The 24,863-nt window shown below is 37.6% G+C and overlaps 5 protein-coding genes across 8 annotated transcripts in view; 2 read left to right on the plus strand and 3 right to left on the minus strand.

Annotated features, from left to right (window-relative positions):
• dsb (debris buster) overlaps positions 1-24,863 on the minus strand; it is an 87,295-nt gene that overhangs the window by 29,456 nt on the left and 32,976 nt on the right. For 2 of the 3 annotated variants that reach the window (XM_066405998.1, XM_066406000.1), the window contains exons 7-12: positions 24,608-24,863; positions 24,144-24,281; positions 22,780-22,898; positions 22,589-22,714; positions 22,309-22,538; positions 21,111-22,255 (exon numbers count right to left, since the gene is read on the minus strand). In XM_066405998.1, coding sequence (XP_066262095.1) covers positions 22,168-22,255; positions 22,309-22,538; positions 22,589-22,714; positions 22,780-22,898; positions 24,144-24,281; positions 24,608-24,863 — 957 coding nt within the window. In that variant the 3' untranslated portion in view covers positions 21,111-22,167. Of the gene's footprint in view, positions 1-21,110; positions 22,256-22,308; positions 22,539-22,588; positions 22,715-22,779; positions 22,899-24,143; positions 24,282-24,607 lie in introns of those variants that run through there. The other variant, XM_066405999.1, reaches the window with a different exon arrangement.
• Positions 1,779-11,254, minus strand: sand (sandman). Its single transcript, XM_066405454.1, has 10 exons — positions 11,056-11,254; positions 7,584-7,803; positions 7,328-7,531; positions 7,161-7,275; positions 3,637-3,806; positions 3,496-3,582; positions 3,161-3,294; positions 2,636-2,879; positions 2,387-2,581; positions 1,779-1,869 (listed from the first exon to the last, which is right to left on the minus strand). Exons 2-9 carry the CDS (start codon positions 7,710-7,712, stop codon positions 2,516-2,518), a joined length of 1,149 nt encoding a protein of 382 aa, XP_066261551.1. The 5' UTR covers positions 7,713-7,803; positions 11,056-11,254; the 3' UTR covers positions 1,779-1,869; positions 2,387-2,515.
• Positions 13,811-19,833, minus strand: galene. 2 transcript variants are annotated; one of them, XM_066405995.1, is made up of 10 exons: positions 19,642-19,833; positions 19,339-19,585; positions 15,439-15,658; positions 15,258-15,386; positions 14,938-15,206; positions 14,843-14,887; positions 14,489-14,638; positions 14,240-14,419; positions 14,064-14,190; positions 13,811-14,011 (listed from the first exon to the last, which is right to left on the minus strand). In XM_066405995.1, exons 1-10 carry the CDS (start codon positions 19,831-19,833, stop codon positions 13,837-13,839), a joined length of 1,734 nt encoding a protein of 577 aa, XP_066262092.1. In that variant the 3' UTR covers positions 13,811-13,836. The 2 variants fall into 2 exon arrangements, with proteins under 2 accessions (XP_066262092.1, XP_066262093.1); XM_066405996.1 differs by lacking the exon at positions 14,843-14,887.
• LOC136419569 (uncharacterized) lies at positions 16,243-19,297 on the plus strand. The gene is made up of 6 exons (XM_066406026.1): positions 16,243-16,361; positions 18,035-18,140; positions 18,209-18,364; positions 18,418-18,607; positions 18,661-18,895; positions 18,971-19,297. Exons 1-6 carry the CDS (start codon positions 16,346-16,348, stop codon positions 19,066-19,068), a joined length of 801 nt encoding a protein of 266 aa, XP_066262123.1. The 5' UTR covers positions 16,243-16,345; the 3' UTR covers positions 19,069-19,297.
• Positions 19,895-21,156, plus strand: LOC136419570 (uncharacterized). Its single transcript, XM_066406027.1, has 2 exons — positions 19,895-20,497; positions 20,551-21,156. The coding sequence occupies exons 1-2, from the start codon at positions 20,419-20,421 to the stop codon at positions 21,084-21,086; spliced, it is 615 nt and encodes a 204-aa protein (XP_066262124.1). The 5' UTR covers positions 19,895-20,418; the 3' UTR covers positions 21,087-21,156.

Genomic DNA, 24,863 nt, shown 5'->3' on the forward strand with positions numbered 1-24,863 from the left:
TATTGTGTGGGGAAGCATCGGAGAGCTAGCAAGGGCTTGTTATATGCTGATCCGATTGAAAGGGCTAACATATATGTTTTACCTTTGGTTGGGCATGACCAGAAGCGAGAATGATCCTTCTCGTAGAGCTGAAGTGTGGTGATTCCGTAAAATGGCCACCAAAGATAGGTTTGTACTGGGTAATCACGTTCGGATCACCCTGAGTTCCTATACTGTTTCGTGCAAAACAACCTTCCTAATTATAGCTTAGATTTATTGGTAAAAACTAATAATTCACGTATTAAGCAATATCAAGAAATACAAGCAAAAATGTAACAAAGCTAGCAAAGTCACTATAGTAAACGCCAAACAAAAGGTCTCGCACGTCATCTATGACGAAACAACATGGCCACATTGATTATGTTTAGTCGGAAACAATATATAGCAAACTTATTCAGTTATCATTATCATGCGAAGGTAAAAAAATGTATTAATTATTAAAAATATAATGAATATGGTCACATCACAAATATAATAAAATATAAATAACATATAAACATAAATATAATAAAATGTGGTCAGAAATTTTGATGTGACGTCGTTTAGCTAAAATTCGATAATTTCAATGAGATATAAATATCACTGGCAAAATTTTAAACCAACAGGGTTGCCGTTAATCGCAAACCCATGTTTATTTATGTGTTGATTATTAGGTAGATAGAGTTTTATTTACTTAGACAGTAATAAAATTAGTTAAATAAAAACATGTTTTTATTAACTCTTACGACTGACTGTCCTCAAAAAAATTATGTATATGTAAATCGCCTCAACGATTTGTTCGGAAGTCTGGCAACAGTGTAGGGCAGCGCGACATAAAACTTTGATGACGTGTGAGACTTTAGTTTGGTGTTTACTATATATGATATACGAGTATATTTGTGCCAGCTAAGTGCTTAAAAAAAGGGTGTCTGACGTCATATGTAAACAAAACATAATAAACAAAATATAATAAAAATATCGCTCCACGTCGGATGGCGAGGTTGCCACGTTAGCTCGGATTTAACAAGACACAGTCCTTAACCCTTATCTAAACTTCAATCTAGACAAGACAAACGTCATAAAAAAAACTGTCAAGGCCGATGGCGCGGTTTTCACATTGGCTTGGGTTTGATAAGACACAAGTCTTAACAAAGCTATAATTTTTAAAAATGTTTTTCTCTGAGTTTAAAGTGCTTACTAAAAACTATACAAAATTATCAAATTATAGAAGTTCAGTGGCAGGTGGGCAGGTAAGTAAGTACGATTATGAGGAACTTGTTTGCGATGCAAAATATTCAGAATGATCCGTCCAAATATTTGTTGTAGTTATTTGCGGATTTGCGGATTGCTTGAGAATATGAAATTAAATACTTTCGGTCATCGCTCGTCTGTCTGTCTACGCCCGAATCGAAAGCCAAATCTGATAAAACCCTAAAACGTTTTTTCGTCCCATTCGGGGATGTTTATTTTATATTACGTTTCAGTATGGTGGGGTGATGATGGTAGAGAAACGTAAGCCATTATTTGCAATTCATTTCTGGTTTATCGGGGAGATGTCATCTCTATCGCTCAATCAAAGCAAACCTGACACGACTGAAATTAAACAAAAAAAAAATTTTTGCACGGGGCGTTATTTTTTCGTTATTTATTTACGAGAAGAGGCAGCAGTCTGGAGACGGTTCCTTCAATTCTGTCAACTAAATGAAGTCATGTGTTTGAAGTCTTTAAGATCAAGGTTCAACAATAAAACAGCAACTATAGTAAATATGTACGTAGTATTTTATTAAATAATTATCATTAGAAGTATTGGACGTCTACTGGAACTGGTGAAGTGTCAGATGAGCGAAAACCCTGGAAAAAATAATTTTCTTTTAGATTAAATCCTAAATTATTCGGCTAAATATGGCAATTGAGCCATGCCCCCATAAATCGGCCATAAGGTTGATAACAAGAAATGTCTGATGCAACGTTGCCAATATTCTTAATTATTCGTTTGTTTTGTCAATTGTTGAGGTGTTATAAATCAGGTTGCTTGATTATCATTGAAGATCAATTTGATTTGTAACTGATAGGGGTCAGTTTCCGAAAAGGCCTTGAATAAACTTCTTCGACTAACAACAATTCGAGAACAAAAAAAGGTCTACGTCTAAACTTTAATTTAAATTTCTAATTGAATGTAGTAAAACCTTATTAGAAACTATTTCATTCTCGAGCCGGAATGCTAAAAACCTAATGGACTTCTCTAAGTTATTTCCTGCCACTTGGCAGCATTTTTCCGCGGATTCAGCATGTTAAATGGAATAAGTTAAATTGATTTTTTTACCCTAGAAATTGCCTTAAGCTGAGTTCATATAATGAAAGTGCTTACCAACTTATGGTGTGTGCAGGGGGAGTGCGAAACGATTTTTCAGTCTTTAGTATTATCCATTATCTCCGGTTTTCCCTATTTCCATATCCAGGCACTGGTTACGGTTTCTAAACTCTTTTTCAGCCGCTGTCATCTGCAGCGGAAAATGTACTTTATGGTCCTCACCGTGGTCCGAATTTTATTAATTACTTCCTCCTGAAAGTGACAAAGGATGTTTGGGGCTCCTAATGACACAGCACGCACCCTGACCTGCATCAGATTGAAACACATGGCAATCAAAGCCATGCCCAGCATGAGATACATTGAACAGAAAACGAACTTTAGCTCCAAAATCTCTTCGATCTTGCCTTGACCGTAGATCTTGTCGCCAGGGACGAAATCTCCGAAGCCTATGGTGCTTAATGATATAAAGCAGAAGTAGGATGCATCGAGGAATGTCCATCCAGAGTCTGATTCCCATTGGAAGAAGAGAATGGCTCCTCCGCATATATATCTAAAATGAGATTTGGTTCACCCATAGTATGAAAATTAGTGAAATTTTCTAGAATTTCCTAATGATCGAGCAAATTCTGGCCCAAAAGTAATAATTAGAAATAAATTTAACAGATTCGTTTAAATCCCCAAATTAGGGTAATTGAGTATTACGTATTAAACGGACGAAACAATGAAAATAATTGTTTTGTACCAGCTTTATTAGCCGACGGTAGTGCATGTTTTATCGTAATTACAGGCGCTCTGAATTATTTGAATTCAATAATTCGTCAATGCACTTACCCCACCATAATCATGAGGCATACTGTGATGGGCACCGTGACGTTTTGTACGTCATAGGACTCCTCAGAGTAAACAGTATGCCCTTCGCTTTGAATTGAGCCATCAGGAAGACTCACGTCAGTCATTTCCATGTTCTAACATAAATCAGTCATATTTTAAATGGAGTACATGCACAGGACATCTGTTCCTAGAGCTCAATACTGGGGCCCATAAGAGAAAACAAAGTTGATGATGTTTGTTGAAAACCGAAACGTCGAGACCGACTTCGTATCTTTCATGGATACAGAAATTCCCGTGGTTGAGCTCCAGAAAACGACTTTCTGTGTATAACTTACGTCACTGCTGTTGCTATCTCCACACTCGCTACCCAAATCCTCCCTCATCTGCCTTTTCATCCTCCTTTCCGCCCTTCGTTTAGCTACCTAAGAAAAACACATAGACAGATTCGCAAAGCGGCCGCAAAGTCGTTACTTTACCCCTGGACACCATCTGCACAAACACAAATTAGCATAGATCCACTTAAACGATCTCGCCATTACATCGCCGATATTCGATAGATAAAGCAGGAACAATGGCATTCCGATTATTGCGTATACTATGCTGACTATCTTTCCATTAGGGGTTCGAGGCCAAATATTCCCGTACCCTAGAAAATCGTCGTTGGAAGGGGTAAACTCGGTTTTTGCTTTAAAATATGGTACCTTATCCATCGGCAAAAAACCAAAACGGTGGCCGCTTGAACAGATATTGCAAAAGTTATTGCGAAATGTGGTCTTGCATATTAAACCGAAAGGTTTTGTCGGCAAATGTAATGAAAATGGGTTTCGGTGCATACAAATATCAGTAAACAATGAAACTCTATGGGCAATAAAATACAATTTTTATATTTATTACGTTCAGACAGCTTGAGTGATTTATTAACAGCAGTTTTCCAATAAAACAGAAATTCTGTGAGCTTTTGAGACGTTGATAGCAGTCTCAATTGAGGGCCAAGTAGAGTGAGGATACTGCTGTTGCTGAATAATACTTGGGGTATTGTTTACGTCGATATTTATTGGTACGGATAGTCTTTTTTAAATGCAGCATTTGCAATGTCAAGAAACTCAACAAATAGGCCTTTCAATCAATGTAGTATGTATAGCGCCACGTGCACTTTCAATCAACGTGTTATTTTTTGCTGAAGGACATTTTTATCCGCCATTATGTCAAGAAACGGTGAATTAATTCCTGTTTCGCATTTATAAAAGAAAAATTACGGGAACTTAGTGGCGCACAATGTTAACTTTAATTCTTTTCAGTGTGAAGCGACTTCAAGCGATGTTGCTTGAACACTTTACCGCAAGTTTACAGAAAAATCTCGTCGATATACAAATTACACCTGGCCTCAGCGGATTATCCTTTAAACGTAACCAAAACCCTTGCATAAACGATATTAAGCAGGTTATAATCTTGGCGAAAGCCCATTTAACCCGACAAGAAGCTTTTAACCGCAGTTGACTTTTAGACTACAAGGTGTTTATAATTGAAATTTATTTACGCCGGGGGCCATTTATCAATTTGCCTCGGCAAAAGGGCCTGCGCGATGGAAAATGATCCTCCAACACTGCATTTTAACAAGCAAACGCCATAGAGTGAGAAATAACGCCTGGTGGAACTAAATCAACCACCAATTTTAACGACGAGAATCCTTTTGCAATCGATAGGTCTCGAAAATTCGCCTCAGGAAAGATATCCTATGAATTTTAATTCACCATAGATGTTACAAATACACAATAGAAAGTTTACGGAGAGCCAACATGAAAGCACTATCGATGCAATGGGCATTACATGATATTCAATTGTATAATCTGCGATCCAGATTGCGGACAGAGTAATTAATTCAGGAAACATATTTCTATCCTGCTTCTCATTATTCCAGAATCAGGATGTGTATCAGCAGGCGCATAATTTACAACTCGTAGTTTTTGCCTGACCCAGATTGTCGTCATAATGGCGAAGTTGAGCAATTAAAAGTGTCAACGCACTTGTGTAGCTGAACCACTATGAGACTATAAGCTTTCTCAGTATATATTGGAGGATTCAGAGAATGAATTTGGAAACTTTTTAATTGAACATTTCTTGCTCCCCACAGATACTAATTCACTCTCCAGAAAAAGACAATTCACAAATAATGTCAATAATAATTAATTTATAAGCAATCTGACTCTTCGGTATCGGCACCAAGTAAAATCTGGAGAGGATCATGCATCAACGTCACATCTTAACAAACCCTGTGGCTTCCAGATAAATCAGCAGGAGAACATTCACACTACCCAGATGTACTCTAACGTATAATTTACTGCCTGCAGCTCTTAGATTATTCCGAATATTAATGTGCCCGAGACATTAAGCAGTTAAGTTTGTAAACAGATTGAGACGATTATTATATTGAGGACTTAATTCCTAGGAATACACTTTATTTGACAGCAGTTACAATTACTACAGGCAATTTAAGGTTCATTTCTATATAGATTTCCTGAGGTAATAAGTGCCTAGCTAAACCTTGAATTGTACAGGGAAAATGGAAAATTCACTAGGTATAAAGTGACATTCGTCATAAATGAAGGAATGCAGTTGATTATGCTGATGACGCATAAATCACGCCACGAAACTCTGAAAACAGCATTCGCCATTGTCAAGATTAATGTAAAATACGGTTCTTATCCATTAAACGCGGAAGTTCCATACTTATCCTAAGTTTAAAGGAACAAATGTTCGCTCTAATATCTCATAATAAGGTTAAATGTTTGAGGTTGGCTTTTTATAGAAAAACGGTGCCATAATTGAAGTAATTAAAGTGCACTTTACCTAACACCGTTACGTAAGCTACGAGCCTGGCCGGGGGGTTGGAAAATCTGGCCTTTTGTCTTTAAAATGCTTTTAGGTTTCGGAGGTTTATCACTTTTTATCACTTAACACTGTTGCAGGGCTTTTAAGGGTGCCTTTACATTACTCGTTGGTCAAGACCAGTTTCCCCACGGCGCATTATTGTTTCCAATAAAATCTGATATACACATATATGTATATAAATTAAAGAGCGGCGTTTTTGTTTCATTTCGACGTTATTTTGCTGCTCGCTGACACATACAGAATGCGTTACAACCGGCACAGCCAACAATTCGTCAACGACTGTCACATGAAAGGGAATTTGAGCGAGTTTGATCATTATTCGAACCGACAACTGGAATTTATCTTCGTAACGTTATTTCAAATTAAGCCGACGACAATTTGTGCTTCCATTTTCAAGGGAATCAGCGAGTGAAAAAGTCAGTATCAGTGACTAAACATAAACCACACAATGGGGGTGTTCATTTCAAAAATTTGGTTGAAATTTTTTGTTTACAAAATATGTATGTTGAACATTTATCATTATTAATTCTTGATCATTACAACAATTGAAAACTAATCGCTAAAAATGTTGGGAAATCTGAGGATTTCAGGCCAATATTTGGAACTTGTTGGTTATAAAATCATCATTCGCCATGTCAAGAAACAATATAGCTCCGCCCGCACGCTGCACGTTATCGTTGCAGGTAAAATCTCATACGCCATTACGTCAGGAAATCATCGTTTAACTGCAATTCTCAGTTTTAAAAGATTTTTACGAGTCGCGAGTTTGTGGTCTGCTGTTCTTCACGCGATACGAATAAATTATGCGGTTTCTCAAGCTCTTTGGGCAAACTTTAAACCGTCTGTCACTTTGTCATCGCACGAGACGTCTTCCTTGCGTTTGTCGTGTTGTACAATTTTTAAGTCTGATTTTTCAAATTTCCTCCGGCTCTGGTCTAACTTTTAATTAGTTCGAGTGAAAGAAATTCGAAATAAATCTCCGGCTTTATTTCCGACCATTTTTTTCGGACCGTTTCACTAAGCTAAAGAAGACTTAATTTCGTCTTTCAATTAAATTAATTAATTAATCAGCAGATGAAAATGCTCGAGTGGTTCTAGGAAAACCGCTTACCGATAGTGGTAATCACTGTGAGTGAGAAGAGGAATGCCCCGGCAAAGCTCCAGGACTTCTCCCCTATGATATCATCGCTGCCATCGAAACCTTTCCTTGTGAGATTCACGAAAATCTGTAAACTCCCTTCGTTAGACAACTCGCAAACCTTCCTCATCAAAAAGAACCTTTTGGAAGTGGATGAGCTCTACGTCGATGGCAGCCCTATACTCTTTTTCTTTGAGCCTCAAATCGTAGTTCAAGTCCATAGTCAAATTCCACAGTTTTTGGGCAAACAACGTTCTGTTACCTATAGCACTGGCATGCACTTCTATCTGTCTACCTTTCTCCAGGAATTGGAATATAAAGGATCCGGCTATGGTATATCCAATCTGAAGAAAATTATTGAGGAATTTGGTTGAGTAGTTGAATGCTTGCAATTACCACAAGTCCAATGATGCCAACATTGCTGAACATGAAGGCAATGAAATTCCGGACATACTCTTTGCATTTCTTGAACCAGGGGCGTCGGTAGCGTCTAATCGGTCTTCTGATCGATCGTCTCCGCTCCATTTTACTGTTGTCCGGGCATATTAATCGGGATTTCGGTTAAGCCGATACATGGGGTCAGCTGGATAATGAAGCCATTTTCTCTTCGGGGGTCCTGGAAAATTGTCATTTGTTAATTAGGCTTTAGGCGAAGCCCAAAGTTATGCTTATCATGGATTGCGAGTAAAAGCGTTGAATCAAGGTGTAGGATCTCTATCAGATGACCTGTAACAAAAGTACCAGGTGTATCATCTCTTTTAAATTTTTATGAGAGTATAACGGATTTCAAACAGGCGGTAAAATATGGGAGTAATAAAAAGTTCATGACACTATTAAAGCTGAGGTAAATTTACCGAATTCTCTGCTACATGCACACAAATATATAAAATATGCGGCCTTTTTTAGTTTATTTAATTGTATAAAAACATTCGGCAGTTTTAATAAATTCCGTTAGTTTATATCAAACAAACTCCAGTAAAAATTGCAGGTGTATTTTGATATTTTGCAGTGGTAAAAATAGGTGTATATTAATACATTTTGGTTTCTTCTTATCTGTTCAATTTGGTTCAATATTGCAACATGGTGACCGCGGAGGGTAATACCAATTGAAAATTGATAGAAGTGGCCACGGAGCACATTAAGAAAACGTTCATTTTAGTCAGAAGGTATTGAATATATTCAATTATATACAAGATGTTGAATTGAAAAAATTGAGAGCGGATCTAGGAGTAAGTGGGCCAACGGGCACGGCACTGAGGTAACCGGTGATATGTTGGTGGCTAGTGTTGCATAAAAAAGTTCCTATCTCTAACACAAAGGAAACCATAAACCTAAAAACTGTTGAAATTGTCCAATATTTACGAGTAATTTACCGGATAAATTAGCGATTTCCCTGTTTAAAAGTGACTTCTCTTACCTCATTATCTGCCTCAGCAAGTCTGTAACATCTAAGAATAACATAATCAAACCCATTATCGCATTCTAATGCAATTACATTAAACACTGGTTTTGACGTCAGTTTTTTTGTCTCTGGAAACTTTCAATCATATTTTCAACTGCATTAAGATGGCTCACCTTTATATTTTTATATCGGGTGTATTTTTAAAAACTTGCCACCCCCTAAATTTTTAAAAGTAGAAGTAAAGTTCAAAATGCTAGGACACGTCGACTTTAGAATGGGAGAAGACGAAGAATGAACGTCGATAATATAGCAGGAATGGCAACCCATTCGATTTTTAAATGGGGAATATAAGTCAAGTGACACATCATTTTAAAGGTCTTCAAATTTTTTAAACAGCCATGCTAAAATTTTGTTTTTTTTAAATTCAAATTTGGTTTTAAATAATGGGTCATTTCGTGAAGTTATCAGAAGAAGAACGAACAAAAATAGATACCGAATGTTGGAGGGGAATTTATTACATTTCCCACAGGATGGTACCTTGTCACAATATGTTTTACCGGTTCTAGAGTTTCTTGCCAAAAACTTTTCTAATAAACGGATTGACAGATGTGGTACCATCGAGTGGCCAGCTAGATTTCCCGATCTTACACCTTTCAACTTGAACTCGACGCGAAATAAACCCAAATTTTGGTATGATTGTTTAGAGAATTGGATGACTGTTAACATGATGTTTCACTTGAGCCACGTTCCCTATTAAAAAAAAAGAATAGGTTGCCACCCTTGAGATATTGTCCATCGGAGGTGGGAACGTTTTTCACTTTGTGTCTTCCCCCTCTACTTGTACTTTTAGAAATCTGGGGGTCTCTAAGTTTTTAAAAATACATCCGGAATGTATAACTTGAACTAACTTTAAAATTGTATTTTCAAAAGAACGGGAAATATGAAACTGGTCACAAAACGATGGTATAGAGCTTACATTAAGTTAAAATGGCATTGCAGATTTTAAGGGCGCGTATTTCAAAGGCAAAAGGGATATTTAGACGGAATTAGCGGACTAATTGGTTAAATCCAAATTCGTGTGAATTAAGGCTCATTAAAAGTTTCGTGTTTCAGTTCAAATCGAAAACTGATTTTGAACTTGGTTCAGTTCGATTTTCACCCCTATGTGCGGGCGAAAAATGAAACCTTTATATTATTCACTTTATTGTGTTGATAAAAAGTTGACGAAACACTAAACTGATTATCGGAGCAATACGTTTCCGCAGAAATAATGAAAGACGACTCCGAATGTATCATCGGAGGAGCAAACAAGAAACGCGTCCTCGTCCTGACAGAAGAAATAAACCTCTTATGAAACGTATCCGCGTTATTCCTGCGGACAGTCCCGGTAACGAGCAAATCCAATTTTCACATTTTTAGTTTGTTCTTTGCAATGGATGAACTCCGTTGATAACCTGTCGTGTTGCAGTAGAAAACCGGTCGTATATTATTTCGAAATTCGCCTCCGGCCCGGATTAAATTCAGAAAATGTCGGGAAAAAGTCAAGGACCCTCCAAGTATTTTTAGTTGGGCGCAAATGTGTGTGTTATGGAAACAATAAAGCGGCGTGTAACACAACGAGCAATGCAAAAATGCAAGTAGTAAGACAATGTCTAAAAATAAAAGTGAGACAAGGAGGGAAAAGCTTTAAAATCTTTATTATAGTTCAAACCCTGAACTCAATTTAACGCATCAATCCATTTGTCAAGAAAAATAATCCCTTAAGAGGGAACGGTAACAAATACTTCACCATTCTTTCAAGAAAAGACAATCGTATAAGCGAATTTATGGATTTTAAGCGCAGCAAAGCTTAAACTCCCACTCTCGAAGTAATATTTATATATTTCCTTGATTTTATATTAATCAGCACTAAGAATGAAAAACAAAATAATCCTGCATGAAACACTACTTAATGATCCGATTTAAATGTGTTAGAAGAGAGCATTGAATTCCGAAAATTTGTCGGCTACATTACCGAAAATTTCCATTTTCGCAGTAAAAGCTTTAGTGGAAACTATCCAGTCTTAGACTCGATAACAGGATTTCGGTAAATTAGCCATGCAGTCGGTTTTCATTAACATGATTTCCGCCAAGGGCCGATCGGAAGCAACGCACCATGGATGCAAATGAAATTCCTAATTGGAAGCTAACTCAGTTAGGCAACTTCGGGATTGCATATAGGATTTTATCGATGAGTACTTTAATACGGTTTGACCCTTTTCGCTCCAGCAAATCTCAGGACAGCAAAAAATTAAAGTTATTATGTGTGCGTTATTTAGCCCTAATCCTAACGGGGTTCGCTTCTACATGTTACATAAACCTAATTTGCATGTTGATGGCGGTTTAATGTTTAAATATCTCGATAAATTTTTTCCTAAGTTCCTTCCTAAGGTCACGCAATGTTTGAATTTTCCCACTTTCACGTACCTAAGTCCACTGTAGAGATAATACACACTATCAACTCACGTCCCACTATCCAGACATTTCTAATAGAAAATTTACAACAGAGTTTTATTGGCCCCTCGTAGAAGTGACTTCTTTTATTGAGGAGCTGCGGTTATGCAGACATACGTACGCGTATGTCTAACCTATTAACGGGAACCGTGAGATTTCGGCACTAAAATGAAAATAGAACTAAAGTGAATACTAAAAGTTAAAAATACATTTTTCCAGTAGGTGGGAATTTTAGTGGTGGTGTCGGTTAAAATGCAAACCGGCGCTAACACGGCTCCCTTTAACCTTTAGTGCCGTAATTATGTCGTAATCGACGCACACTTATGTAAAAGGTAGTGAGAGTTAATTTCGGGATTGTTTTGATGTACGTGTTAAGATGGAGCTGCTTTGTATAATAGAACGGTAGACGTCGGGGATCTTCACCAGTTTGTCAAGATAAAGTTGTTAAGAGATAGCATTAAGTGTAGAAGCTTAGTCACCATCATGTCAAGAAAATGTGCTTTAAATGATTGAAATGTGTAAAAAGGTAGTGGAGTGGTTGATTAGAGCTGCTTAAGCACTGTCGAAAAACCACTTACTAATTAAATCCAAGTTAGATAGAAATGGTCAGGTTTAAAATGTACTGGAAAATGTGTACGAATTCCCTAAATATACATATACAATAAATTCGATATTTTACTACGAAATAACTAAATCCGCATTAGTTGTCTCGACTTACCTCCAGTTCCACATAATCGTCTTTACGTGCATGTTAAAATATTCAATTACAGGTGTGTTTTGCATTACCCAAGTAATTGTGAAGTAAAACATTATTTACTCTTCCCCATGGAAAATGCGAAGGGAATTGTTGGCTGAGCTTGGGGAAATTTGAAGCAGCTTTAATAAGGCGCGTAACGAAATGCCATCGGATTTGTTTTTGAATTTAAGCCTCTTAAACGATTCGGATATAGTTACATGAGGTTGATGAAGCTCTATGTTTGTTACGAGTGAGATTATTATTTTTTTAAAGTATATTTTCTTAAGATATTTCCAGCGATCGAGCGTATATTGCACATAACAGATTGAAGCCAGGGCGTCTATCACTTTTTTCTAAATGACACACTGCACACATCAATATTTATTTTACTAGAGAATTAGCAATAACGTATAGTATATCTTTCTGCGTGGGCACGGGCCTTAATATAAATTATAACGAAAACATATCTATAAATATTTTTGACACAACCAATAAACATTAAGATCAATGGCGGGATTTTATTTTTGTGATGAAACATCTTGAAAGTGGTTTATTAATACAACTTAATATTAACGTGTACATGAGTACGTTTCAAGTGGAGCAGCAGTGAGTCTGACTACTGCATCGCTCGTGAAGTATGACTCAATTGCAAGCAGAGGTTTGAGGAATTTAGTGTATCTCGAGAGATTTTTTTCAAAGAAAGTTGCCAGTGGGGATACGTTTGGAGTTCATATATTGCTAATGTAGCGCAGTCATATATTTCTGCATAAAAAACTTTAAGAACCCTCGAGTTTCCGCTCTTCTTCCGAGCTCATAAATTGCTGGAAAATCTCAATAAGTTGCTTAAAATTTCATAAGCCTTTTTCGTATCAAAGCTCTTTAGAATCTTCCCTAATATCCCAAAATCCCTCATCTATATCCAGTTAAATCAGTAGTCTTATTAGAATTTTTTTCAGAATTGCAAATTCTATTATCAGTTTCAGCTAAATGATCATCAATTAGCTAAATTTAATTAAAAACGATCGATTAATTTATCCTTACACTTCTAAGAAATTTCTTTAACCGTTTTAACATTGGCAATGTGGTTCTTAAACATGAACGACCACACCAAAAGATAGACAACCCACAATACATCTGCATATGTTATTCACACGCACAATGTTGCTCAATCTCCTAGAGATTATTTCCTGTGATTCAATCTGGGCGGTTTCGTAACCAGACCATGCTTGAGGAGAGTTAATCCAAGAGATTAGTGGGCATGAATGATGATTTGATGGCGTAACTGGCTTTGCTAGTGAGTAAAACGAGAACAGAATTGAAGCTAATAATTGTTAACTGTGTTGTTAACTGGCTTATTGTTAATCTAGTAAAGATTTGCTGAAGTTAGTTCGGGTAGGAGGATAATAGGAATGTAGAAATTTAGGGGTTAAAAGTACAGTAAGATGATTGCTCCGTGAACGAAATTCAAGTGAAAAAATGTAAAAAAAACCACCTGTCTTCAATCGTTGATAAGTCGCTATTTTTAATATTTTCTAAAAGACAACTGATGAGATAATTTGTGGCCGAAACTTGATGCTGTCAGCTAATAAGTTTGGAACAAATTAGATATACTGACATGAACGGTCCCATAAACCAAAATGAGAGCAAAATGCCTGAACAATCCAGTATATTTCCAGTGCAGGAAATTCGCTTTTTAGTGTCCGAATATTTCTATTTTAAAATTTTCCACTATTGAAAAAGACAAATGTCCAAGACCCAATAAGCATTCCCCATACAAACCTGAGCGATATCCTCCCGACATCCGCAGGACATTTAAAAATCACTTTGTGACCTAAATGTCCCATTTAAATGTAGTTCAGGCCTTTCAGCTTTTCCATCGTTCGGTTTCGCTTTATGTGCGCGAACGCAAATAGAATACAAATTGACGTGATTTCTCGGGGTATTAGAGCTCCCTTTTTAGCCCTTTCAAGACTCAATAAAGGAGACACTAGACCCAATTAAGAAATTGTTTATTAACACTAGTCTTCCTCCTCAGAGTCGTCAGATTCCGATTTTATAATCCCTAGAGTTTTAGCGATGCTCTTGACGTTGGAGATCACCTCTTCTTGCACCAAATTGAAGCTCATGGCCAAGAGGGAGATGCCAAAGAGAAGGTATAGAGAGCATAGAGCTATGCTTATTGTTGCGTAATCTCTGAAAGGTACATTGAAATACTAATTTCGAAAGGTCATGAAGTTCCCATTACTTGTCTTGAGTAACTCCTTTTGCGGGAACCAAGTCTCCGAAGCCGATGGTAGTCAAGGTGATGAAGCAGAAATATGCTGCATCCAAGTAGTCCCAGCCTTCCCAGGATTTAAACAAATAGGCGCCAGCTATAGAAATTTGGCCATAGGTCAATATTTTCGCCTATAGGAAACTTACATAAAATGTAGCTGAGTACAAGGAACACACATAACCATATGGGCACTGGTTTGGGTTTGTCCCTACCGCTGGACTCGTAGTAGGTGCTGTATTCGTCTGCTTCGTCGGAATCTGGGTCATCCAGATATTTGGTGCGTTGCCCGTACCCCAAGGGGGTCATCATTTTAGGGCTCGAGTGTGCTAGAAATCGAAGATGTTGTAATGTCTAGTTGAAAGTATGGCACTTTTTAAAAAATGCCAAGGACTCACGTATGGGTGACTTGGATTTCCTGGGCTTAATTTTCTGTCTCATTCTGATTGGTTCGTGGGAATCTTCCTTGTCTGATGACGAGTCTGGGGAGTAGGCGCGGGGGAGTTCCAGTAAATTTGAAGATTTGGGCATGGACCGGGCTCTCCTAGCTAAAATGGATACTCGTGCTTAAATTTTAAAAAACTCGCATATTCATGGATAGGGATCAAAAAACAACTCAAAACCCCTTAGTGGACGTAATTCAAAATAACAAGTGATTACAAAAAGAACTCATCAAGAAAAGTTATTGCAATTGAGACCTTTTAGTCGTTACAAAATCTTCTCAAGGACTGACAAGGGGGAAACACTGTTACCTGAATATGCATAATCCTCAGAGTAATTTTTTCTTAAGGTGATACCTAAAGACAACCACTCCAATAGAAAAAACCCCACCTATCTTTAATCTTACCTGGAACATGGTTGCTTAGAACGTCCTGCTTTCCAACCACGTATTTGTTGCACAGAATAGGAGTGTCAGCTAGCAGCATCGGATCCAGAGCCAATTCTTTATTCCCTTTATGGTTCAACTCAATTTTCTGTTTTCCAGAATTATCTTCCTTGTGTTTATTTTGATTGCGATGTCCCCTAGAATTGGCCTCAGAATATCTGTTAGTCCTACTCGGCAAACTCGCCCCTCTAGTTAAAACGGGGGCTGTTCTGTTGAACTCGTCTGGGTAGCTGAAAAATGCTTACTTGAGTGTTACTAAACAGGCGGATGTGACAACTTACCGCAGCTCTGTATCTGAGTGGTAGCTAGGTCCTACGTCGGATAAACCGTAACCACTATCTGCTGATTTCGCTGAGGTTCGTACAGATCGACGGAAAGAGGTTGCTGATCTGGATCTGGTAATTCTAGAGCTAAGAGTAGTTTTGTGTGGAGGAAGAATGTAGGGAAATTGCATTTTCTTACTCGTTTCTACTTGTATTTCTAAAAGATTTGCCTCGTTGCCGTTTTTTAGGCTTCTTTTGGCAGACAAAGCAACAAACCCTCCAGTAAAGGAATCGAAATGAAGTCGCCATTATGTCTCCAATGTTGGAGAGACAGAGGAGCATTAAGGGAATTCCCAGAATGGCATAAAAGATCGTCACCACTTTGCCCCAGTTGGTTTTTGGAGTTATATGACCATAGCCTGAAAATATTGACGATCTGAAGGCATCGCAACGACCTCTTCCATTGCCATCCGACCTCAGTCTCCATTTTTAATTAAACGCAAAATACCTATTCACTGCGTTATTTCCCTATTGTCCGAAATTTCGTAATATCGGAAAACATTATACGAGGTGACCTATTAATCACACAGCCCTAAAACCCGACCGGCAATTAGCCATTGAGACAATGGTGGAACAAATTAAAAACTTTTAGCCAAAATCGGGTCAGTGTCACAACCATAATGTGTATACCTGTTGAATATCAAAGCGAGCTAAGAGATTTCGGTATGCAAATTGCTGGATTTAAGGTCAATGTGAGCCACATCTTAATAAATACACATCATCAAATGTTGGTAATTATACAAAAATTGCATCTTTTTTTGGCAAACACATGATTCACCGTGTAATGGGTAATTAGCAAACATGCAATACCGGCATTTTCGGTTTCATTCAGTGCCTCTTTCGTTGATTGTTGTCGCAATGAATGGTGGGGTACTGCTGCATGTCCACCCCACTAGAATTTTTTGTTAACTATAGTACGATCGCAATATAAGAAGTATTGCGACTGGTTATAAAATTCTTGTATAATCGGCGGTCAAACCTTGCTTTTTGATTATTACCAGTTAATGGTACTTTGAGGGTACTCGGTGATTGTGTAATTCAGAAACATGGCTTTTAGATGTGGTAAGTGGTTCAAAACTGTTTTTTGACGTCTATTTAAACAACAAGGAACAATATAATTTTATAATCATTATAGAACTGTGAGCTTTTTCAATTTTTATACAACTCACTTTTTTCAGTAATACACTCTAAGAAATACCAGTGCTCTATCCAGAAAATGGCAACAACGCGTCGCTCTTATGTTTTAGTCTATCGCGGCCATACATTGTGTGACGTAAGCCGTTAAGGGTGGCCCGTGTTGCTAAATTGTCAGGATTTTCCTTTGAGTTTTGAAAATTCTCGTGACGTTTGTTCAATGTTGAACAAAGGTGTTTTGAGGTTACCAGGATTTTATAAGATTTGATTTGGTTGTCAGTATTTTTGTTAAAGATGTAATGAAAGAATAAAATATACAGAATGTTTCGTAACAATTTGTCTTAAGTTCGGGGGCGAATTTGTGGATGATTTAAAAAAAAAAGTTCATATGAACGTGGGTCCGTTTTCGTTTTCTGTTTAAAACACAAGGTTTTTTTAATAAGTCCGTTTCGGCAGTTAATATTTCTATGAAAATTGGAGAGCGCAAAATAACTGTAGACACAGAGTTAAACGAATGAATTACGCGATTTCTCAATTTCAGATTGCTGCGTTTTATTTTTTTCCATGAAAACGGTTAACGTTATGAAAAATGTCCAAGAAACCTTTTTTTACAGAAATGTGGAGCATTCAGAAAATTACTTTTATTAAAAGGAAATGAGGGACGTATAATATTTTTCATTTAAAATGTTCAAGGTCACATAAATAGGAACGCTACTTATGAAATTATGAAATTGTTTCTCTTTGAAAGATGTGTCTACACCTATTGTACGCTCTCCAACTTTCATAAAAATATTTAGTGCCGAAATGGAGTTATTAAGAAAAAAGTAAAAAAATGATCATTTTTATTATCCTGCATTTCAGAGCATGCAAAAACGGACCTATGTTCATATGAACTTTTTTCTTAAAAACATTCATAGATTCACGTTCTGAATTTTTAACATATGAAACACCCAGTATAATTATAAAGTGAACATACTAGACGGTCAAACGATCGGTTCTTCCCTGTATTCTCAACATGTCTATAACTGTACGAAAGACAAGAGAAGATGAATTTTCATTGATGTTAATGATGTTTTGAATCAAATTTCATACAAATATTTTGTCATAGACCAAAATATCCTCTCAGTGCCTTGACTTCTGCTGCGACTTTTCTCTCTCCTCGCCAAATTTTCCACTGTATTATGTAACAACAAACAGGAAAGAAAGGTTCCCGATTCCTGATACATTTTCAACGCTCGCTGTAAATTCGCAATGGTCGGTCATTTCACGTAACATCAAACGGTAATGTCGCAATTACTTAATTTTACTAATTTCTTAACGCCTTAAAGACTTTCAAATTACGCTTCATTATAAAAGGCCCTAATTCCAAATGGCTTTTAGGCAAATTAGAAAGCTTGAAATCGAAGAAATTCGCGAGGCGAACAGTGTATACATATATTAAAGTAAATTGTCATTAGCAATTTTTCAAGATCCATTGCCTTGTGGTCGTCCGAGGCCAATTTTAATATCGATTTTGTGTTGTGTGTCAGGGTAACGATGTGGGAGGAATATTAGATCAAATTAGTGTCTAAGGAATAATTGGTATTTGCGATTTGTTGCAGTGTTACTAGCAGTGACCTTAGGAGCATGCGTTGCAGACAGAGACGATAAGAAATGGGTGTGGAATCAAAGCGGTCGCAGCGCGAATGCAAGAAGTTTTACAAATCCGTGAGCAAATTTTCGAGACGCGTTTCAAGCAAAACGCAGTAAAAACAAAAACTATTTTTTCCCTCTAGCATTAACTCACGATACAACGTTTTCGAAGAGGTGGACGAGTACCAACCCCAAGGAGCGAATAACCTTTTCAACTCCGCCCAAAACTCGGCTTTAGCCAATCAGAGACCACCCCTGCCACCTCCAGTGGCAGGACTGGAGTTCCTGCCTGAAGAACGGTGACATCTTCACATGCTCACTCGCAGGAACCTTTACTTCAAACATTTTTCAGCCCCGGGGGGGTATATGGGGGAACCGCCCCTTTTAAACCCGCCTATGGAGGCCTAGGGCCCTACCGGCCTGAAGCATCAGCCCCCTTGACAGGCCCGGTGCCCAGCTGGGTCCAAGAGGGCCCCATCAAGAATTTCGATAAGTGCAAATGTGCGGAGAAGTTCAATTGCAATTCTCCTGGTATTTCTTATGTAAATTCACCGTGAGTCGGTGATGATAGATAATTTACATTCTGTTGCTTTAGGGCCATTGCGACGTTGGTAAACAATACTGTTGCTACTCTTCAAGGAAAGATTTCGGAGGGCCTATCCCATCTAGACCTGTGCACTCCTTGGAAAATGGGGTCTTGGTGGGGCCCGGGGGCCCCATCGACCCTCTTCCCGGGGGAATTAACAACTTTGGAGGTAGACCCAATAAACAGGTAGGGTTATATGGCGCAGGGCGGCCTGAGGGATTTGGAGCGGCTGGAGGGATTAGAGGTAAGAAAAGTTTTGTTGTACTGTATGGCTCTAAATACAGTCACCAAAGTGACTAATTTAATTGCAAATTGTCAGGTCAAAATGAGTATTCACCTGCCAATGGAATTTTGGTCGGTCCCGGAGGTCCCTTGGACGGATTTGGATTGGGGAGGACTGCTAATGTCAAGCCCTAAACTTCCGACCATATCAGCTTTAGAATTTGTTTATAAATAGAAGGTCGTAAGCAACATTAACTGTAAAATTGTGAAAACTAGCCCTAAGCCTTCAAATCTTCCACCAAAAGACTGCCATTAATTTTAATGTGTACCATAGTCCAAACTTCCCATTTTCTTCGTAACTACAAGTTTAATTTTACCAATAGGGTAAAACTAATTTAATTTCTTACCTTTTATGCCTTAGAGTTACCCATCACTTGATTTAAATAAACCTTAAACGCGACTTACCTATGGTAGTAATTACTACAATGGAATAAAACAAAGCCCCAGCCATGGTCCATTGTACCTTGTTGGGGTCTTCCTCCCCGTCCCACCCATCTTTCGCCATGGATATCAACAAAGAATTCTCAAAATCCTTTAGGTACCTTTCGGCAATAGGCAGAAAATTCTCCTCTTTCAAAGCGTCCATTTCTTGGGTGAAGTTCCACAAGTAGAGAGTCGTGTTGTCCCGAATATGACGTATTGAATTTTTCACCTTAAGCAGCAAAATTCAACCCTAGCACCAGAATTTTTAAGTACCGTGGCTTTTACCTCAATTTCATGGTTCACCTCCAAAGCCTCGAACGTAACGGCTCCCAAATAGCAATAGGAAACGACCATGGAAATTAGGGTCACATGCGAGAATATGCAGGTGATGGTTTTCCAGCTGTAGTGGAGAAAGTTGGCACAAGCACTGGGTTTCTCTATATCTAAAGACTCAGGATCTGAACGATATCGGGACATTCTGCGACCTCTTATTACCAAAGAGAACTCATGTTTTCTAGGCACAAAACGACTGGCTTTACTCAGTCCGGCGACTTTTCGAAATTCCTATTATTAGCTTCTATACAGAGTGTATTTACAATAGCGAAAATAGAATTTGTTCAATGCGGCCAAACACTTGAAAGGAGCTATTAATGAGGCCTGATTTATGGTGGCTGATGCGGGATTTATGGGCCGATTAAAGTGGACAGATTGGGCGTAAAATAAAGTGGATGATAATAGAGGCTCAGGAACACCCTCATCTCCCTTGGTTTTCGAGATACCATGCGTTTTTTAATAACATAAATTAATTGCATAATACCAGGAACTGAATTAAAACGAACTAATTAAAGCATTTCATGCAACACCGCTCGTATAACACACCTCAATATGAGTCCTTCATGGGTGTCTACTAGGATTTAAGGTTTACAAAACCAGTTGGGATTTACGTCGATTTACACGAACTTTTAACTCATTTGTTCATTATCTGGTCATATTTACAGTATCATCTTTGTTCGAGTACAGAACATTTCTCATGTTTAACTTAAACGCATTCAACACAAGGAGATGAACGGGTTGAACATTGTCTTGTGTGTGTTGGTTTGTGCTCGTTTTGTATCTGTGCTGCTAAAACCTACAGGCGATGGTAATTCACTATATTATATACCTGTTTACTCATAAATACGTTAATAATTTTAGATGCTGTTGAGATTTCTAAACAGCAAAACAAGATCTCTTCTGAAGATTTCGCACACACTGACCATCAATCTTCAGTTCACGTTAGCAGCGTCATAAATTTCGAGCAAGACCCTCACAGAATCCCTAAAGCAGCTATTCGTACTAAAAGACAATCGTCTAATAGCACCATTTCTGATGATAATGATGAGCCTTTTTTTGATGAAATACCAAGCACCACTGAGCAGCCCCCTGTTACATCTAAAACTAGGATTTCAATAGATTTGGGAAATGCTCCCACTTCAAGTGAAGAAGATTCTTCGAGTTTCAAGCCTCCTTTCCGTATCTTTAACATTATAAATCCAAGCAAGATTTTTAATACTGGAGTAGTGGCAGCTAGAAAAACTGCCCAAAATGCTGTTGAGTTTGCCTCGAAGCAGGTGGTGACTGTGGGTGAAGCTGTGAGGAACATTGCCTCAGATATTGGTCGCAAGCTTAACTTTAGATCCACGATTTGTAAGGTGCTGTTGGGTAAGCCCGACTGCAAATTTGAGTTTTAATAGGTAAAGAAAAAGGCTATTAAGTAATGTAAATATACAAAAAATGTATTACTGTACACCGATCAACAATAATATATAAATCCTAAGGCTAAGTGAGCAATTATGATAATAATTATTATATTGAGTAAGTTTTTCTCGTACTCAATTCTAGATTAAAACAAATGTACAAGACTAGGTAATAACAGTCCTGTGAGGACCCCGGGGGTTGAGCGTGTGCTGAATTGGCGACGCTTTGTGTTGGTGAAGTCGCGATAAAGCTTTTGAGGTTTATTGATTATTTTCCCATTGTATCTTATAAATTTCCTAACCTGAACTATAATTATGCTATTATATTTAAGCTATGTAGGTTATAAAATAAGCAATTATAGCGCACTTCTATAAAAGGTCCCAAGTACATAGACCAGGTGGATAGATTTTTTTCAATTATGAGAGCAACACATTTTTCTTAATAGAACTCTACTTAAAAATATATTGCTTTTACCATTGAAGAGATACTGACCATTTCTATTTGGGCTACCTTCTGTTTGCTTTAATCAGAAAATTATTTTTATCAATATATGTTAATAATGTATCACATATTTTTGTTCTAAAGAGTTATCATTTAATATTATTTATTTTACCCACTATAAAACCGATTAAAGGAATATTTCACGTATATATATATATACATATATATATCTAGAATTTAATGTAGTCCTTGAAGTTTGATCATTCTCCTTCTTTTTTGAAGTGAAAATTGTAAAAAATCAGAGAAATTTCTATATAAAATATAGAAAGTTGTAGTTTTTCTTGATTGGATGGCGAACAAAATATTGCACATTAATTAAGGGCGTTGAGAAACTTATGATTTTTGCTGTTAAATGTATTGTTACAATATATATGTACTTAGTACATCTTTCTTAGTTTCTTAGTGGTACATTTTCATATCATACTCTCGAAAAAAACAATAAATCCGTTTGGCAATATTCTAAATTGACACAGCCTTTTTGGTCCTAAAAACTTCACAAATATATCAAAATTTTAAATCAATCACTTCAGCTAAGAAATTATTTTAATAACCCCCCTCCCCTCCTCTCGAATGCTACTGACTCGATTCTTCCTCATCCACATCTGCCTCATCAGACATATCCAACAAAGTATAAGTAGTAGTGTCATTCCTTGATATAAATCTGAAACGCTAAAAATTGGAAGAAATTCCTCTGATTCTTTACCTTCTTCGTACCTGTTTGGTACTGAACTCAAAAGACTACTCTTCCTGCGTAAATTGTGCATCCCGATCTCGATGCTCTTTTTTGTAAACACTGCTGATTTGTAGGCGTTAACTAGAACCCCAGTAACAAGGCAAGCCCCAAAAAAGATGCATCCATATGTTATTAGAGGAGCCCCGATTTCTGCGAAGGTCGTCGCCAAGTAGATCCAACGACGAATTGTTGGAGTCACTTCGTCAACACCCTGTGTATTAAACGTGAGGAAAAATGCTAAAAATTTATTTAAAATTTTACTTCTTCCAACCACATTATAGGAAAAACCATTGTTCGGAAATCTTTGACCGGTGATATGTTGGGGGCCTGTTGCACTCTGAGGTTGAGTTGTATTCGGATTTTGCCTTCAAGTGGTACTCCTAGTTTCTGTAGCATAACATGAGGATACATACATTAGAACATATAATCCATAAGAAGAGCAGTAACCTTACTGGCTGAATTTTAAAGTAAGATCCATGGAATTCCTTACGTGGCTCAAGCCCCTCTACATCGTTTAACAGGCTTGGGTCCCCATCGAGGAAGTGGGGAAATGAAATGTATACTGGCGCATCTGTTTTGCAAGAAATTAATGCGTAAGAAAACATAATTTTTAATAGTTATAATTTTGCATGAAAGGTCTTATTATCACATCTAAATTGACACAAATAACCATCAATTATTGCTCATCCCTACTGGCGAGTGTGTAGGATAGTACTACTAAATCGTTCCTTTTTTCTCTGCTGTATTTCGTGCACATAATATCCCATGAAAAACGAAAAAAGATATCCACTGCCACTGCCATGAAGTTATGATCTACATTTATAAAATATTACGGTCATTGCAACGTTACCCAATATGCAGCCGCTTGGGTGAACTTTGCTATTTTAATTGAACGCTGAACAAAAAAGCTGAAAAATTATCAAGTTTAAATATGCCATTCACTTGACTTGATTAACTTAGAAATACAATCTAATTGCGGAAAAATAGTCCTAATGTTCTACTAAGGATATTCTTCAATTTCTAATTCGCTCTCGGGACTACGAACTACTGTATTATGATCAAAGTCGGCTTTAGCAAGTTTGGCGTCCTGGGCAAAATTTTTAATCACTGCCTTCCTACCACCAAGAAAAACCGTCGACCAGGAAAGTCCGCCACTCTTCCTAGTCCGGCTCTGACTACGATTATATAACTAAATGCTCCTCTGTGCGATGTTATCAACTACGATTCGAAGCGATATAATCTGTACAATATGGTGAATCATATATACTCAGTGTCGTCAGATTTTACTAACCATTTTATTTCTCGTATTTCGGAATATTATCATATTACGTGTCCTAATATCATCTTTTTCACTGTTCAAAGACATTAATTGAACCCATACGAATAAGTTCTTTGGACGGAAAAATCATCAATTTTTATATCTATGTCTCCAATAGACAGGACTGGCCTTAACAAGTCTGGCGACCTAGGCGAAATTTTTAATCACCGCCCTTTACCCCAAAAAGAAAAACCACCGTCATTCCTGGTCTGCTCCCCACCCCACCCCACAAGTCCGGTACTGCCAATAGATGTCTAATGTAGGTTGTCCTGTTTGGGTGTGCTCAATATTGCTCTCTCAGCAAAGGTGAGTCACAAAATCGATTAAATAGAAGGAAAGTCAGCATTTTTGGGCTTAATATACGGTGTTGTCACATTGTTTTTAGTTTCCGAGATTTTGGGGAAAATGTAAAACACTTGGGATATTTCCAAACTAGGAATTAAACGAATAGGGTGTTGCATTGAACCTTGCCTGAAATTGGTAAATGGATTTACGTACCGTACTGACAAGGGCTAATGTTCTGCAATCCTTTGGGTGGGCAATATTCATTCCCTGGACAGTAGCATTTGTTGTCCGGGTAGTTTTTCACGGATTCGAACATGTTTTCTGTAGGCGTGTACAAATCGTAGGCAATATCTGTAAAAATCATTCTTAGTATTTGTGTAAATTATACGCTTTTGGTCAATGACACTTCATGGTAAAGTCATATTACTTAAGATGTGATTCTGGAAGATTCTACCACCAATTAAAAATTAATTGATGTGGCATTACAAATGTCAAATTCCTCGCACCTTTGCTGAGGTCAGAGATACAGTGCGGAATTTTGAGAAAATCCGAAGATCATGCCATTTACCTTGATTTAACTATTCTCGGCCAGTTTACATAATACTTTCACCGGTTAAAAACGTGCATTTTGCTATACCTCGAGTTCAATCTTTCAAGTTCTCCATTGAGATAATTACCGTGTTTTTGACCAGATTCCCGGAATTGCATCGGGAAGGTACGACAAATATCTTTGTCGTACAGGTAAATTACGTCCTTCTTAGTGTAATAACGCGGGGGAAAAAATGACCCTTCACTGGCGTTGATGACGTTGCAGGGTGGCTCTTTCCAATAAGGCAGGGTGTTTTTGCCATTTAGACTGGCGATCAATCCGAACTCTTGCATTCCTTTCTCTCCTGTATATATTGTGTGGACTTCTGGCAAAGTTCCATTGCG

The sequence above is a fragment of the Euwallacea similis genome, chromosome 2 (assembly GCF_039881205.1).
Source record: "Euwallacea similis isolate ESF13 chromosome 2, ESF131.1, whole genome shotgun sequence".
Taxonomy (NCBI): domain Eukaryota; kingdom Metazoa; phylum Arthropoda; class Insecta; order Coleoptera; family Curculionidae; genus Euwallacea; species Euwallacea similis.

Coding starts and splice junctions, on each gene's coding strand:
- sand (XM_066405454.1), bottom strand. CDS start 7,712: ATGGAGCGGAGACGATCGATCAGAAGACCGATTAGACGCTACCGACGC. Junction 7,532..7,583: donor TTGGCATCATTGGACTTGTG/GTAATTGCAAGC, acceptor AATTTTCTTCAG/ATTGGATATACCATAGCCGG. Junction 7,276..7,327: donor AGCTCATCCACTTCCAAAAG/GTTCTTTTTGAT, acceptor GGGAGTTTACAG/ATTTTCGTGAATCTCACAAG.
- galene (XM_066405995.1), bottom strand. CDS start 19,833: ATGTCCCGATATCGTTCAGATCCTGAGTCTTTAGATATAGAGAAACCC. Junction 14,888..14,937: donor TCTAAGCAACCATGTTCCAG/GTAAGATTAAAG, acceptor GGTTGTCTTTAG/GTATCACCTTAAGAAAAAAT. Junction 14,639..14,842: donor TGAGGATTATGCATATTCAG/GTAACAGTGTTT, acceptor TATCCATTTTAG/CTAGGAGAGCCCGGTCCATG.
- LOC136419570 (XM_066406027.1), top strand. CDS start 20,419: ATGAACGGGTTGAACATTGTCTTGTGTGTGTTGGTTTGTGCTCGTTTT. Junction 20,498..20,550: donor GCTAAAACCTACAGGCGATG/GTAATTCACTAT, acceptor TAATAATTTTAG/ATGCTGTTGAGATTTCTAAA.
- LOC136419569 (XM_066406026.1), top strand. Junction 18,365..18,417: donor GAGTTCCTGCCTGAAGAACG/GTGACATCTTCA, acceptor AACATTTTTCAG/CCCCGGGGGGGTATATGGGG. Junction 18,896..18,970: donor AGCGGCTGGAGGGATTAGAG/GTAAGAAAAGTT, acceptor GCAAATTGTCAG/GTCAAAATGAGTATTCACCT.